At 39.1% G+C, this 13,071-nt stretch overlaps 1 protein-coding gene across 3 annotated transcripts; it reads right to left on the bottom strand.

The window, feature by feature from the left end:
* Nucleotides 1–1,009: 1,009 nt before the first annotated feature.
* LOC113032258 (CD209 antigen-like protein E) lies at nt 1,010–11,682 on the bottom strand. Of its 3 annotated transcripts, none has more exons than XM_026185057.1 (8): nt 11,595–11,682; nt 3,188–3,265; nt 2,827–2,925; nt 2,358–2,444; nt 2,117–2,281; nt 1,822–1,985; nt 1,558–1,670; nt 1,010–1,441 (listed from the first exon to the last, which is right to left on the bottom strand). In XM_026185057.1, the coding sequence occupies exons 2-8, from the start codon at nt 3,243–3,245 to the stop codon at nt 1,324–1,326; spliced, it is 804 nt and encodes a 267-aa protein (XP_026040842.1). In that variant the 5' UTR covers nt 3,246–3,265; nt 11,595–11,682; the 3' UTR covers nt 1,010–1,323. The 3 variants fall into 3 exon arrangements, with proteins under 3 accessions (XP_026040842.1, XP_026040840.1, XP_026040841.1); XM_026185055.1 differs by lacking the exon at nt 11,595–11,682 and adding an exon at nt 7,736–7,817; XM_026185056.1 differs by lacking the exon at nt 11,595–11,682 and adding an exon at nt 3,774–3,902.
* Nucleotides 11,683–13,071: the final 1,389 nt, after the last annotated feature.

Raw genomic sequence — 13,071 nt, 5'->3', positions numbered from 1 at the left:
TTCAGTAACTGTATTCATACTCTTAAGAGCTGTGTGAGTTTATATGAAATGCAATGATTAAATTATTGTATTTAAATCACCATTACATATTTCTTTTATGTGCAACCATATAAAATACACGTGTTTACATCTTTCTAACAGAAGACACATAATATTTTCAGGACATGAAAAAAAACCAGCCTGGTTAATGAAAAGTTAATAAATCAAATCTATTATGGTGGTTTAAAGATACTAAATAACTGATGCTATAGTTTTTCTGGTGAGGACACTTATTTGCAGAATTTGAAGTGTATAAAAATCCAGGATTTATTCAGCGGCGGTTTTCTGGTGCCAGCAATAATAAACAGCACAATGACAGAACACTCTGAATTTCTTTAAAATCACATTGACAGCATTCTTTGATATTAAAGAAATTTGTCTCGCATTACACAGAAAACGGCTTTCTCTGAGTCGAATTCAGGACCTTCTTGCTGTGAGGCAACAGTGCTAACCACCCGGATCTTGTATGTTTGGTTCTATATTCTCTATTATTTAGACTTCAGGTTTGGGTGTTATGTTTTGGTTCCTGGGACTTATGATTGGTTTTGTGATCTGTGCCTTTAGTTCCCTGATTGCATAGTTGATAAGTGAATTACCTGTCAATCCACTTTTATCTCGGTGTTTGCTATCATCTGTCACTGTGTCAAGTTCGTATGTCTTTGGTTTTGGTTCTACTTCCTGCCCCATTATCTGTGATTAGTGCCAGCTGTCCCCCCACCCTTTGCCTTTTGCCTCATTATCATCTCGGTGTAAATATTATCTCAGTCGTAACTTGTCATGTTTCCCTTTTGCTGTGTGCATTCTGTATTCCTCCAACTTTGATGGGGTTCTTGATAGAGTGACAGTTTTTGGTATCTGTGTTTGACCTTCATTATTTTGTACTTGGTTTGTGTTCATCAGTGAAGCTGCTTTTCAGTTTGTTCCTTTTTTCCCTTTTCCTGTATGTTTAAGTCCAATTCCTGCCACACACTGAACCTTTAACAATAATCTTTATTTCTATCAGAAACAGAAACTAGCAGAGGCATGACTTATAATTTATGCAACGCTTAGTATGCTTTCGTCATGTTATCAAAACAGCCCAGAACCAGTTGCTCATAGATAGTAGACCTCTAGTGAAAAGAGGGTGAGAGGGCGGCCCAGAAGGGAATAACGAAGGGAGTTGATCTACCACCGGATTGGCAAGCATTCCTTCTCCACAGTAGTGTAGCAGGCTATTTGCTTATATGCAATTATATTTACAGATTGGAAAAGTAATTTGAAGTTTAAATGTGCTAATTCAAACAGTTAGGGTCTCTTTTTACAAATCCATTGTTTCTTCTGGTCACAGTTCACTGATTTAAATCCTTCGTTTTGGACAGAAATTACACAGAGACCATCAGAAGGAGGCTGCTGAATCCAGGAGCTGAAGAAAAAAACAAGTTTGATTAAAGCTGATAATTATTAATATAAAACAAAATTGATTCATCCCAGATTTGGAAAAATATTTTTAAATTGTTATTGATTCAAAGTTTCTCTTACTTATCAGTCAGATAACTTCCATCCACCCATTTCCATTTCCCACCTTCAGCTCTCAGACCGATCCAGTATCCATTTTCTCCTGAACTCTTCCAGCTTTTGTCACTGATATATTTCTGATGAAAGAGAAAGTTATCAGAAATACTCAAATTAGTTTGAGTATTTAGATCGTTTGCTTAAAACACTGCGACACAGAGTGTATTTAGATCAAAAGAAAATGTATTTTTGTTAAATACATTTTTGCTAATGAGCCACAGTTCTTATTACCTTTTCTGCTGCATTAATTACAACAGCCAAATCGGAAATCTTTCCTTTGCAGTTTTCTCGAGCTTCTTTCCAGGTTTTCTGCTCATGAGGTTCAGCATCATTAATTGCAAAGCAGTTTGACTCAAAGGGAAGCCAGCCCTCCTGACAAGCTTTGCATGCCTTTTCTGCAAGTATAAAAATCAATTAATAAAGATCATCAGTGCACATTTATTTGACATGACCTATTTTTGTAGCTGATAGATTTGGAGCCTACTGTTATTTTCTTTGGGACAGTAGGCATCAACACTGCACTGACCTGGACCAAGACTGAGCTCCATCTTCATGAGTTTTATTTGTTCTGTTAGGTTCTGGTTTTCTGCAATGAGGTCTCTGATCTGTGTTTCAAAGGCAGTGGAGGTGTTTGTCCAGTTGAGTTGACTCCTCAATAAGTCTTTGTTCTTATGAATTAACAATGTGGTAACTGAAAAACAAAACGTAACACTTCTTTGGCTTTACACGGACATTGCAGATGAACTAATTTTAAAAGTTATACTCACAATAGATGCGAAGGGCCATGATCAGTAACAGAATACCCCAGCAAATGGTTACTGATGTACAAGATTTTATACATGCACACTGCTTATCTAGGAGAAATAAATACTTATTATAACAATCAAACTAATTCTTACTTTTAAGATTCTAAATTGCTTGTGTCAACTTAAAATCATCAATTGGCTTTTTATAATCATAAAACCATTCTAATTAATGAACTTTTTTGTTATTGTCTAGGGAAAAACAGAAAAATCTGTTTGAAAAAGTTCAGAGACAAAACCAAGGTGAAGCCCATATTATGGATCAAACTTCAATAACAGTGAATCCTGTACATATCAAAATGCGATTTGAGAGGATGTTGTCATTAAGCTCTTGTAAGGAAAATGCCAACAGCACACTTCCAGTTTCTAAGCAAGTTTCATATCAGTTCCTGTCGTAAAAGTAGCAGTTTTGTATTGTCTTTGTATAACTCACCATTTGTGTCAGATGGTTGTTTAGTTCCTTTGTTTTTCACGTTCATTTCTTCATATAAATTTTCTTCCTGCCTTCGTACTGAAAGACTTAAAGGGTAACCTTGTAGCAGAAGACAAAGAATGATTTCATGGCAAGAAAAAAAAAGGTCGTCAATGTGAATAATTTGGTGGATGTCAAGTCTAGTTTGTTAGTTAAAGTGACTAACAAAAAAACTATTGTTTTTCTGTTGAGGTCACTGTCATTTGCAGATTATGAGGCACCAAATTTTCTACCCTTCCAGTTTGTAAGACAGGCTGTTTAGTACTTTGCATGATGCCTTGTAGTAAAAGTAGTGGTTTTGCATTTGCTTTGTATAACTCACCATTTGTGTCAGAAGTTCGTTTAGTTTCTTTATTGTTCATGTTCATTTCTTCAAACATTCTGTTTTCCTTCGTTTTAACTGAAAAAATTGAATGACAATGTTGTAACAGAAGACAAAGACTGTTTAAATGGCAGGTAAAAAAGAAATGCCTGGTTAAGAAAGGTTAGTTAATCTGAGTAATATGATTTGTTTTGTTGGTTAAAGGGTTTTTGGAATTAATTAGTTACTAAGTAACCACAATTTTCCAAAGCATATTTTGATTATTTGCAATGCACAAAAGTTTTTGATTGTTTGTTGAGGTTTAGACCCTCACCTTGCATTATCAAGGGAAATTTTGTCTTTTGTGCAAGCACTTTTAGTAAGCTCAACATCTTACTTGTCTTTTGTCAGGGGTTTTTTTGCATTTACTATTACAGTAAAAAAACAGTAAAAGAAATGTACTGAAATGATTAAAACATAAAGATCTAGGCATTCATCTACATGATTTACAACCTGAGTTTGAAAATAGCTTTTGTTGATTGACTGTATTTCTTTTGACAATTTTATTTATAATTTTCCATTAAAAAAAAAAAATAGAAAAGTTTACCTGGAGTTGCGATTACAAACATTGGCTTTGCAGGGATGCAGGAAAATGTATAATATATGCACACAAACAAGAATTACTACTATGTGAACAAATCTGTCAAAGACAACCGTGTCTGTCTTTGGACAAGAAGTCCACCTTTGTATCCTGCAGCATGCTATGTATTTGAGTGATATATATATATAGATATATAAATATATATATAAATTGCAGACAGTCCTCAAGCAGACAATCAGTAGGTAGATTTGGATAAGAAGTGAAATGTTTAACTGCAAAGCTATGGACTTTTAGGTATCTAAAGAAGTGAGTCTTTGGGATTCCAAAATCTTTAGATAACATTTCAAAAGGTAAAAATGATCCTTTAACAAACAAATTTAGAGAAACAGATAATTCCCCTACTGCACCAAACCTCAAACCCTGCATCTGGTAAAAAGCTGGTAAAAGCTGGTAAAAAAAAAAGATGACTTGACGCAATAGGGAAGCAGACAAGCGATCACCCCAGACCGAAATGTTGTCGACACTGAAACCAAACATTAAGAGAGTTTTTAACCACAGGATTTTTAAAATTAACATTGCGACTGACTGGTAGGCTTGAACACATTATTCCAACAAGGGATGTAGTGAGATTTCCATGTAGCTCCATGGTGGACCAAAGTGGCTCAGTGCCTTCCCTAAAAGCCCACATCCAGGTGGATAGGTTCACAATATTGGCAGACCAATAATAATACATAACGTTTGGTAGGGCCAAGCCCCCTTCCGACTTAGCACACTGTAAAAGGGGTTTACGGATTCTTGGAACTTTTTTGTCTCCAATGAAAGATGATATGAGTCCATCTAAATGGTTGAAAAAGGTTTATCATCTGGAAGAGATACATGAATCGAGGCAGGACTAACATTTTAATATTGCTGACCCGCTGAGCAAAAGAGATGGGTGATACTAACCAGCGTGCCAAATCTGATTTTGTTTTCTCTAATATAGGGGTAAATTTTTGTCTAAAAAGGTGAATAAGGAGTGTTTCAATGTAAAATGAAAGGTTGAGTAATCAGCCTCCTTTGCAGATGATTAATAGGAAACAGTGTACTTTTAGCTAGGGTTAATCTTTAACCAGACAGACGGCCGAAGGATCCAATGAGGTCCAGAGCTGAAGGATTTGATGCCTCTGGGTCTGTAATGTACAAAAGGAGGTCATCTGCATACAAAGAGCACTTGTGAATAGTATTTCTCCTGGTGATCTCACTTATTTTTGCTCCCAATGCTGCCGTCTGTCATGGTGAATGTGCTGTGTGAAGGCAAGCAGGGAAGGACCCAAATGCAGGACTAACGGAGGCAGTGACTTAATTTGCTGGCAGGGGTAAAGCATACAAAACAAAACTATACTGGGAGATCTAAGATCAGGAGGAAGCACCGGGAGAGTAACACACAGCAATAAGGGACGATACGACTCTGAACACTGGAGGATAAATACACAGACATGACAAAAATAAAAATCTGGATCTCCAGACAGGAGTACAAGAGTCCAAAAACACCTCTGGAGACCAAAAGCACAAAATCCATAATTCAGTAGTTCAGATGGTCAACCCGGGGGACGGCAGCACAGAACTCTAAAGTCCAGACGTTCCAGGGGCCGACTGCGTGGAAAGCAGAAGCAGCCTGGACACAGGAGAGAGGTCAACCACATGAAAGGCAGTGGCGGCGACAGAGCAGGTCTGGAAGCCAGCCGAGCCGAAGGCGGCGGAAACAAAACAGGTCCGGAGGCCGGCTGCGTGGAAGGCGGCGGTAGTGACACAGGTCTGAAGGCTGTCTGGACCAGTGAAAAAGTCCAGCCAGAAGACAGGAAGGTGGCCGCCCACGCTGAGCTAGACATGGTCGAGGTGGTGCCATGGCAACCGCTGGACCAGATGAGGCAGGACCAGGACTAGGACCAGACAGAATGGAGTCCTGTGGCTGAGACAAAGCACCTGGATAAAACTGTTCTCCTGAACCGCCAACTAACGTGGCGTGATGCTGTCCAAGCTCTCCAGAACCCCCAGCTGACTTGGGTTGATGCTGGCTGGGCTCTCCAGAACTCCCAGCTGACATGGCTTGATGCTGGCTGGGCTCTCCAGAACCCCCAGCTAACTTGACATGATGCTGGCTGGGTTCTCATAAACCCCCAGCTGGAACAGACAAACGGCCAGATGGTACGGAAACCCTCTGGCTGAGGTGAAGTTAGTTTGAGCTGCGTGAGACAGACACCCAGCTCGGGCTGCAGCCTGAAAAGCAGATGGGACATCATGTACACAGATGGCTGAGTACATGACTACACTGGTGACTGAACTAATGAGTGACCTGGAGACAGAGTTGATGTCTGAGCCAAGAACTGAACAAGTAACTGGGCGGGTGACAATGCAGGAGCCTGAACCGGTGACAAAGCTTATGACTGAGCTACTAACAGAACTACTGACTGAGCTAGGACTGCAATAAAGGTTGTAGTGATGGTGTTAGTGATGGTGGTAGTGATGGTTGTTACGAATTTGCATTTTATGTGTTTATTTTGTGCAGTCAATGTATCCGTTTGTTCTTTCAGCTGCGCCAGGGCCCTGCTTCGATTGGTGCGTGGATGTACAACTCCGTCGTGACTGGTTCCAGCAGCAGGACCCGCCCGTTAAAATGAGGCTGTAATGCCGCGGCGGGGGAGGTTCTCGCATTTCTCCTCATGACCCAGCGGTATACCTGTGGCAGCCGCTGGCTGCAGTGCTATCTTGACAGTTGTGGAAGTGGAATGGGTAGGGGTGAGCTGCTGTTTCTTTTGATCACCAGTTTTCTCCTGTTTTGAATTAGTTGAGGAGGTTAGACGCAGTCTTTATTTATGGTTTTTGTTTTGGTTAGGTCAGTGGTGTGGGAATCAGTTTAGATTTGTTTTGTTTATTATCTTGGCCTTGGCTCACCCTGAAGTGTTGACACTCCTGCTTTGTTGTCCCTCTTTTTATCACTTTGTAAATAAATCACATTATAAAGAACGGATTTGCTTCCTGTTGCTGATTGGGTCTTGTGGGGGGGGGGGGGGGGGGGGGGTGTCTCGCTCATGTTATTGCCTGGCCCTAGACAGGTTGTAACATGGTGGTAGTGATAGTGAAGGGGGGCCACCAGAGTCCTTAAATGTCCTGGGGGAACAGACAATCTCTTCCCTGAGAGAGACTAAGTTACGACCTGTAACCTCCGTCCCTACCAACCGCTTGGGCCCCTGCTGAGAAACAAGAGAATCCAAGTCCAACTCTGGATAATCAGTGCAGGAAGTATAGAGATCCTGATCAAATAGCTTGAAAGCAGCATTAATTCCGTCAGGGTGTGTTACTATCTTACCTGTGTCTAACTGTAAGTGGGGTATAGATTGGGCTGTAGTGGATTGACGAAGCTGATGTGAAAAGATGATGTTTTTTCACAATGCTCATATACATGATGTCTTTGTCTAAGTGAAAAGCTTCTTGGTTTCTTTAATTGAGAGGGTGTCAAATTCAGACTGAAGCAGTACCCTCTGCATTTGGCTGGTGGCATATTGTGTGTCAATGTTTGCTATAAGCTCTGTCAGTTCTCGAAGCTGTTCATTTTGCTTTTTATTCTTATAAGTAGAAAAAGAAATAATTTGGTCCTGCAAATATGCCTTTAGTGACTCCCAAATTTTAGATTTTGAAACATCTGGAGTGTTATTCATTTCTAGAAAAAGCTTGATGTGGTATTCAACTTGCAAATGAATTTTCAAAACTCATCTTACATTAATGCTGAATCAAATTTCCAGAACCATTGCCTTGCGCACACATTGGAAATGAGATATCAACCCGCACTGGTGCATGATCAGAAATTACAATTGTATGGTATTTACACATGGTGACCCTTGGAACAAGGAAATGATCAAAAAGAAAATAATTAATCATCGAATATGAATGATGCACAGGGGAGAAGAAGGAATAGCATTAGCTTAGCTTACCTTCTGACTGGCATCGCTTTTTAGGTTTTAGATTGACTGGTGTGTTGTTAAACTTCTGCTCTGCCATTGCTGAAGTCTTTCTGTTGAGCTTCTCATAACTTGTGCACCAAAAAATAGCACTGTGTTAAAACTAAAAAGAATCATAAAAAAAAAAGTTGTTTCCACGCCTTTCATTTCTCTCTTTTTGTCCAACTTCTGCTTTTTACTGATATAGATGATAGGCAAGGTCAGAGAAGTTTTTTTTTTTTCACACAGCGTTGGTGTGACAGGATATATATTCAACAGTTTTAACTCAGTGGCAGTGTCTGCAGCTTGTTCTCATTTACTTCGGTTGTCAGCTGTTCCTTTCTTGGTAATACCTTAAAACAAACAGACACTTTTCCTTGTCAATGCAACAATTTGTCAGTGTGTTGTTGTTTTTTAATCTTTGCAGATATGGTGATGGTCCAGCATGTACTGCATGAAAAGCAGAAATATAATGTGGTCCATACCTGCTTCATGCCCTGGGGGACGGGGCTATGGCTCCCCACACTCCCTAGCAGATCATTACATGGAGAAACCTTTTGAACACAAGCATGCCGATCCAGACAGGTGTGCACACAGGTGGCTTTCACAGAAAACAAGCTACACTTTTCTTGGCTGCTACCTCAAAGCACATTGTGCGCTGTTGATCTTGTGTACTGCACAATAACATGTAATACTTAGTATCTACTGTTATCTACTGTTAGCTAGTTTATTGTGATGGTGTTGTATTCATTATGTTGCTCTTTTTTGTTTGTTTTCTCGTCTGTTTTTTCTTATCCCCATACAGGTGATCCAGGTGTTTTCTTTTTTTCTCTTCCCCCCATTTCTCACATCTCTTCTTCCCTCTGTTTTTCTTTCTCTCCCTCTCTTTCTTTTATTTTTTCTCCCTGTCCTATTCCCATGTCATGTTTGTCCCGTTTGTAACAACCGAAAAAACTAATCAAATAAATACACAATTATAATAAAGGTCAGTGAAATGGACCAATATGGCAAGGCCATGATGATCCAATTGATAAAGTAAATCCGCTAGGCATCTTTCTTGGCCTTCAGACAACAATTCTGATGGCTAAAGATCCAAATGGGACAGGCAAAAAAAAAAAAAGGAAAAAAGAAAAAGAAAAAAAAGAATATAAATATGTATATATTATATAAAAAATATAACGTGGACGGATGATCAATACAGAGCAAAAAACATTCAGATATACAATAGAAACTAGTGTTAACATGTAAAATCATATTATGTCAGCTCAGAGGACAGGTTCCTTTTTCTTCACAAGATGTCCAGCAAAGAAACTAAACCTAATGATATAGTTTTAGGAGCTATAAAAGACTTTATTATATTCCCGAGACTTTCGAGAGCCCTAGTGTTTCTATTGTAAGGTAGAAACCCCACAATAATACAGAATAATACAGAGAAAATCCCCAAAAATCAAATATTCCCCTTTGAGGAAGGACTTGGCAATAGTGGGGAAGAAAAACTCCCTTTTAAGAGGAGGAAACCTCAAACAGTATCAAGAGGGGCAACGATCATCCAAAGACAGGACAAAAAAACAAAAAAACAAACTATGGAAGAGAGCCAGAGATTACCAATGCAGTGCCCACTATTGGCCAAACAGCAGCAAGAGCTTACAATGTCCATGTTTTAATTTACTTAATATCTCCTTAGGCTAGCCATTAGATTTCTGAAGTTTGCATAATCCACTGGTTCATGGTTCACCACAGCTTACTGATTTCCATCAATTACTTTGGACAGAAACTGCACATCTTCATTCTAACAGTTACAGAAGCACATCTTCCATCAAATGGTTGGTCTTATATCTATAACTCCCTCACACCCAACCATACTTCACAGCAGTTGTTCTGTTTTTAAAATGTAATTCAGTCATTGTGTGCTAGAAGATGTCACTGCCACCAATAAGCGATGTTGCACTGTTGCATAGGCCAGCTTCTGCTTTTGGCTGAAAAAAACAACTTGTCCTACAGCATATTTGAACTTTACACTGTGTATTCTTTTACACACACACACACACACACACACACACACACACACACACACACACACACACACACACACACACACACACACACACACCAGAGACTTAGTGATGCTAGTACCATGTTGGGCACCTTTTTGCACTCAGAACCACCTTAAATTTTCTTAGCATGTATTTATGTATGTTTATTAAGTATGCACACACAAAAAAAACAAACAAAAAAAAACAACCACCAAAACAAAAAACAAACAAAAAACAGTGAACTTGATTTGACCAACAATATGTGTAATATGCACAACGTGGGACTGTACTAATAAGCTTCCTTGCAGCTCTGTGCTTGATGTGAACAGTATGAGTGAATGAAGAGTGCAAATATAGAGGACAGCTCTTCTTCTTCCCCATCTTAATTAAATATGTGCAGCTTGAACAGTGTTGTTATTGGCTTGATTAGAAAGCTTTGTCAAAATTCCACAATATTGTGACAGTAACGTGATTCAATATAATGCACTTAAGCTAAGCATACGGTCAGATACAGCTATATAAAAACACAAAAATACCAGAATACAGATATTTCAGACAACAGCCTTCTTGTTGTGAAGTAACTCATCGCCTTCTGTTGGCCAAACAGCATCAATACAGGGAACAGAAACTCAGTATACAAACTGCACTGCAAAAACCTTTAGTGACACAAATGGAAAAACCACAGAGTGCCAATTTAGATCTTACTCTGTGTTGTATTAAATGCCGTCAGCAGACCTACTCTGTGTACAGTAAAACTTCTTCTATAATTATGAACTTTGTGAATTAATTGTAAACTTTCATAAACACACACGTACACGCGCTCACATGCACGCACACACACCAGCTGAACAATATGCAATTACCATTACCCAAAATTATGTCTTTTTGTAGCCAATTGATTTGGAAAATACTGTTGTTTTCTTTGGGACAGCAGGCATCAATGCTCCACTGAGCTCGACTAACACTGAACTTATTCCATGATGTCATCCTCTTTTGCATTTCTTCAGTTGTGTTTCTTCTGTCTCCAGCTGCTCATTTGTATGCCTAAGATTCTGGTTTTCTACAGTTAGTTCTCGTCAGCTTTTCTAATAGGCTTGTGCTAAGTTGAGATTAGTTTATTATTTTTCTAACATTTTGAGTTATTTTCCAGTGTTAGAAAATCAGCACTGCTCAGTGTTAGTTTTTGTTAATCTTCAAAACTGACTAGGTTACTTTTAAACATATAACACTGTCAAAAGTGTTAATTTAACACTCAACAGTGTTGTATTTAACACTCAGAGGTGTGGACCCATATAGACACTCTCTAATGTTAATTTAACACTGGAGATTTTGCTGTGCATTAAAAGTTCATTTATATTAAAAAATACAAACAAAGGCAAACACACAAAACCCCCCAAACAAAACATTTAAACAAACAAAAAGTCACATTTTACTTTTAATTTACACACAGATTGCAATTTATGTAATTTTTAAACTATATTCAAAGAATAGTAGAATGACTATGATTAGTAAAAGAATTCCCCGGCACATTACTACTGATGGACACGATTTAACACATCTTCTTCTTATCTAGCAGAAAAGACAGTTAAATGTATTCATACTCTTAAGATTTTTGTGGGTTGTGTATGAAACGCAATGATTAAATGTCACGGCTGGGGCAGCAGTTGTGCTGGGAAGTGAAGGAGGACAGACAGTAGCGGTGATGCAAGTGAGTTTATTTACAGTGAATGATAAATAATAAAAACAAGGGCAAAACTAAACGTAAACCTGAACTGGAAAAAACTAATGACAAACACACAAAACCTGAAACCATAACTCACAGAATCACACACAGGGGGAACCATAAGGAGGTTACACAGGGGATGGAAAGCAGAAAGCGGAGCAGAGAGCTGCAGAGATTACCAAATAACACAGATGAACCAACAAGGAACACAGGCAGGCACACACTATAAATACACACAAGGTAACGAGGGAATGACACACCAGAGGGGAACACAGCTGAACCTAATTAGGCACAACAAGACACAAACCTTCAAATTAAAACCGGAAACTCACAGACAGTTTTGCAACACAAACTCAGGGACACGAACAGAGCACAAGAGAGAGACACACAGGTAGAAATAATAAAACACAAGCGCCAAACCATAAGAAGTAATACAAAATAAGAAGTAAAACAAAACATAAAATTATACCAAAATGAAACACAAAAGCTGGGTCTAATGACCCAAGACCATGACATTAAATTATTATATTTAAATAAATGTAACATATTTCTTTTATGTGCAACTATATAAAAAACATGTTTACATCCTTCCAACAGAAGACACATAGTTTTTTCAGGCCAAGAAACAAAACAGCCTGGTTAATGAAAAGTTAATAAATCAAATCTATTATGGTGGTTTAAAGATACTAAATAACCGATGCTATAGTTTTTCTGGTGAGGACACTTATTTGCAGAATTTGAAGTGTATAAAAATCCAGGATTTATTCAGTGGCGATTTTCTGGTGCCAGCAATAATAAACAGCACAATGACAGAACACTCTGAATTTCTTTAAAATCACATTGACAGCATTCTTTGATATTTCACCACTGTTTTCATTATCGGAGTGTACATTCCACCTAGCGCTAATGCTAAGGAAGCGCTATGGGAATTGTATACAAAGATCAGTGAACTGCAAAATACACACCCGGATGGACTGTTTATTGTTGCTGGGGACTTCAACCATGCAAATCTCAAGTCAGTGCTTCCTAGATTCCATCAGTATGTGGACTTTGCAACGAGGGGAGAAAACACGCTAGATCTTGTTTACACAAACATCCCCGGCGCATATCGGGCAGAGCCCCGCCCCCACCTCGGCTACTCAGACCACATCTCTGTTATGCTAATTCCAGCATACAGACCACTCGTCAGGCGATCAAAACCGGTTCTGAAGCAGGTGAAAACCTGGCCAGCAGGAGCCATCTCTGCTCTTCAGGACTGTTTTGAGAGCACTGACTGGAACATGTTTAGAGAGGCTGCAACTTACGGCGACTTCACTGACTTGGAGGAGTACACATCATCAGTGTCCAGCTATATCAACAAGTGCACCGATGACGTCACTGTCTCCAAGATCATCATCTCACGACACAACCAGAAACCGTGGATTACTGCGGAAGTGCGTGCACTTCTAAGGACCCGAGACTCTGCCTTCAAAGAGGGAGATAAGGTGGCGCTTAGAAGAGCGAGGGCTGAACTTTCTCGGGCTATCAGAGAGGCGAAGCGCGCACACGCCCAGAGAATCCACAACCACTTCAAG

The sequence above is a fragment of the Astatotilapia calliptera genome, chromosome 11 (assembly GCF_900246225.1).
Source record: "Astatotilapia calliptera chromosome 11, fAstCal1.2, whole genome shotgun sequence".
In the NCBI taxonomy this organism is placed as follows: Eukaryota; Metazoa; Chordata; class Actinopteri; order Cichliformes; family Cichlidae; genus Astatotilapia; species Astatotilapia calliptera.
Note: the sequence above shows the minus strand (reverse complement) of the source record. Positions and strands in the feature narration are given on the sequence as shown.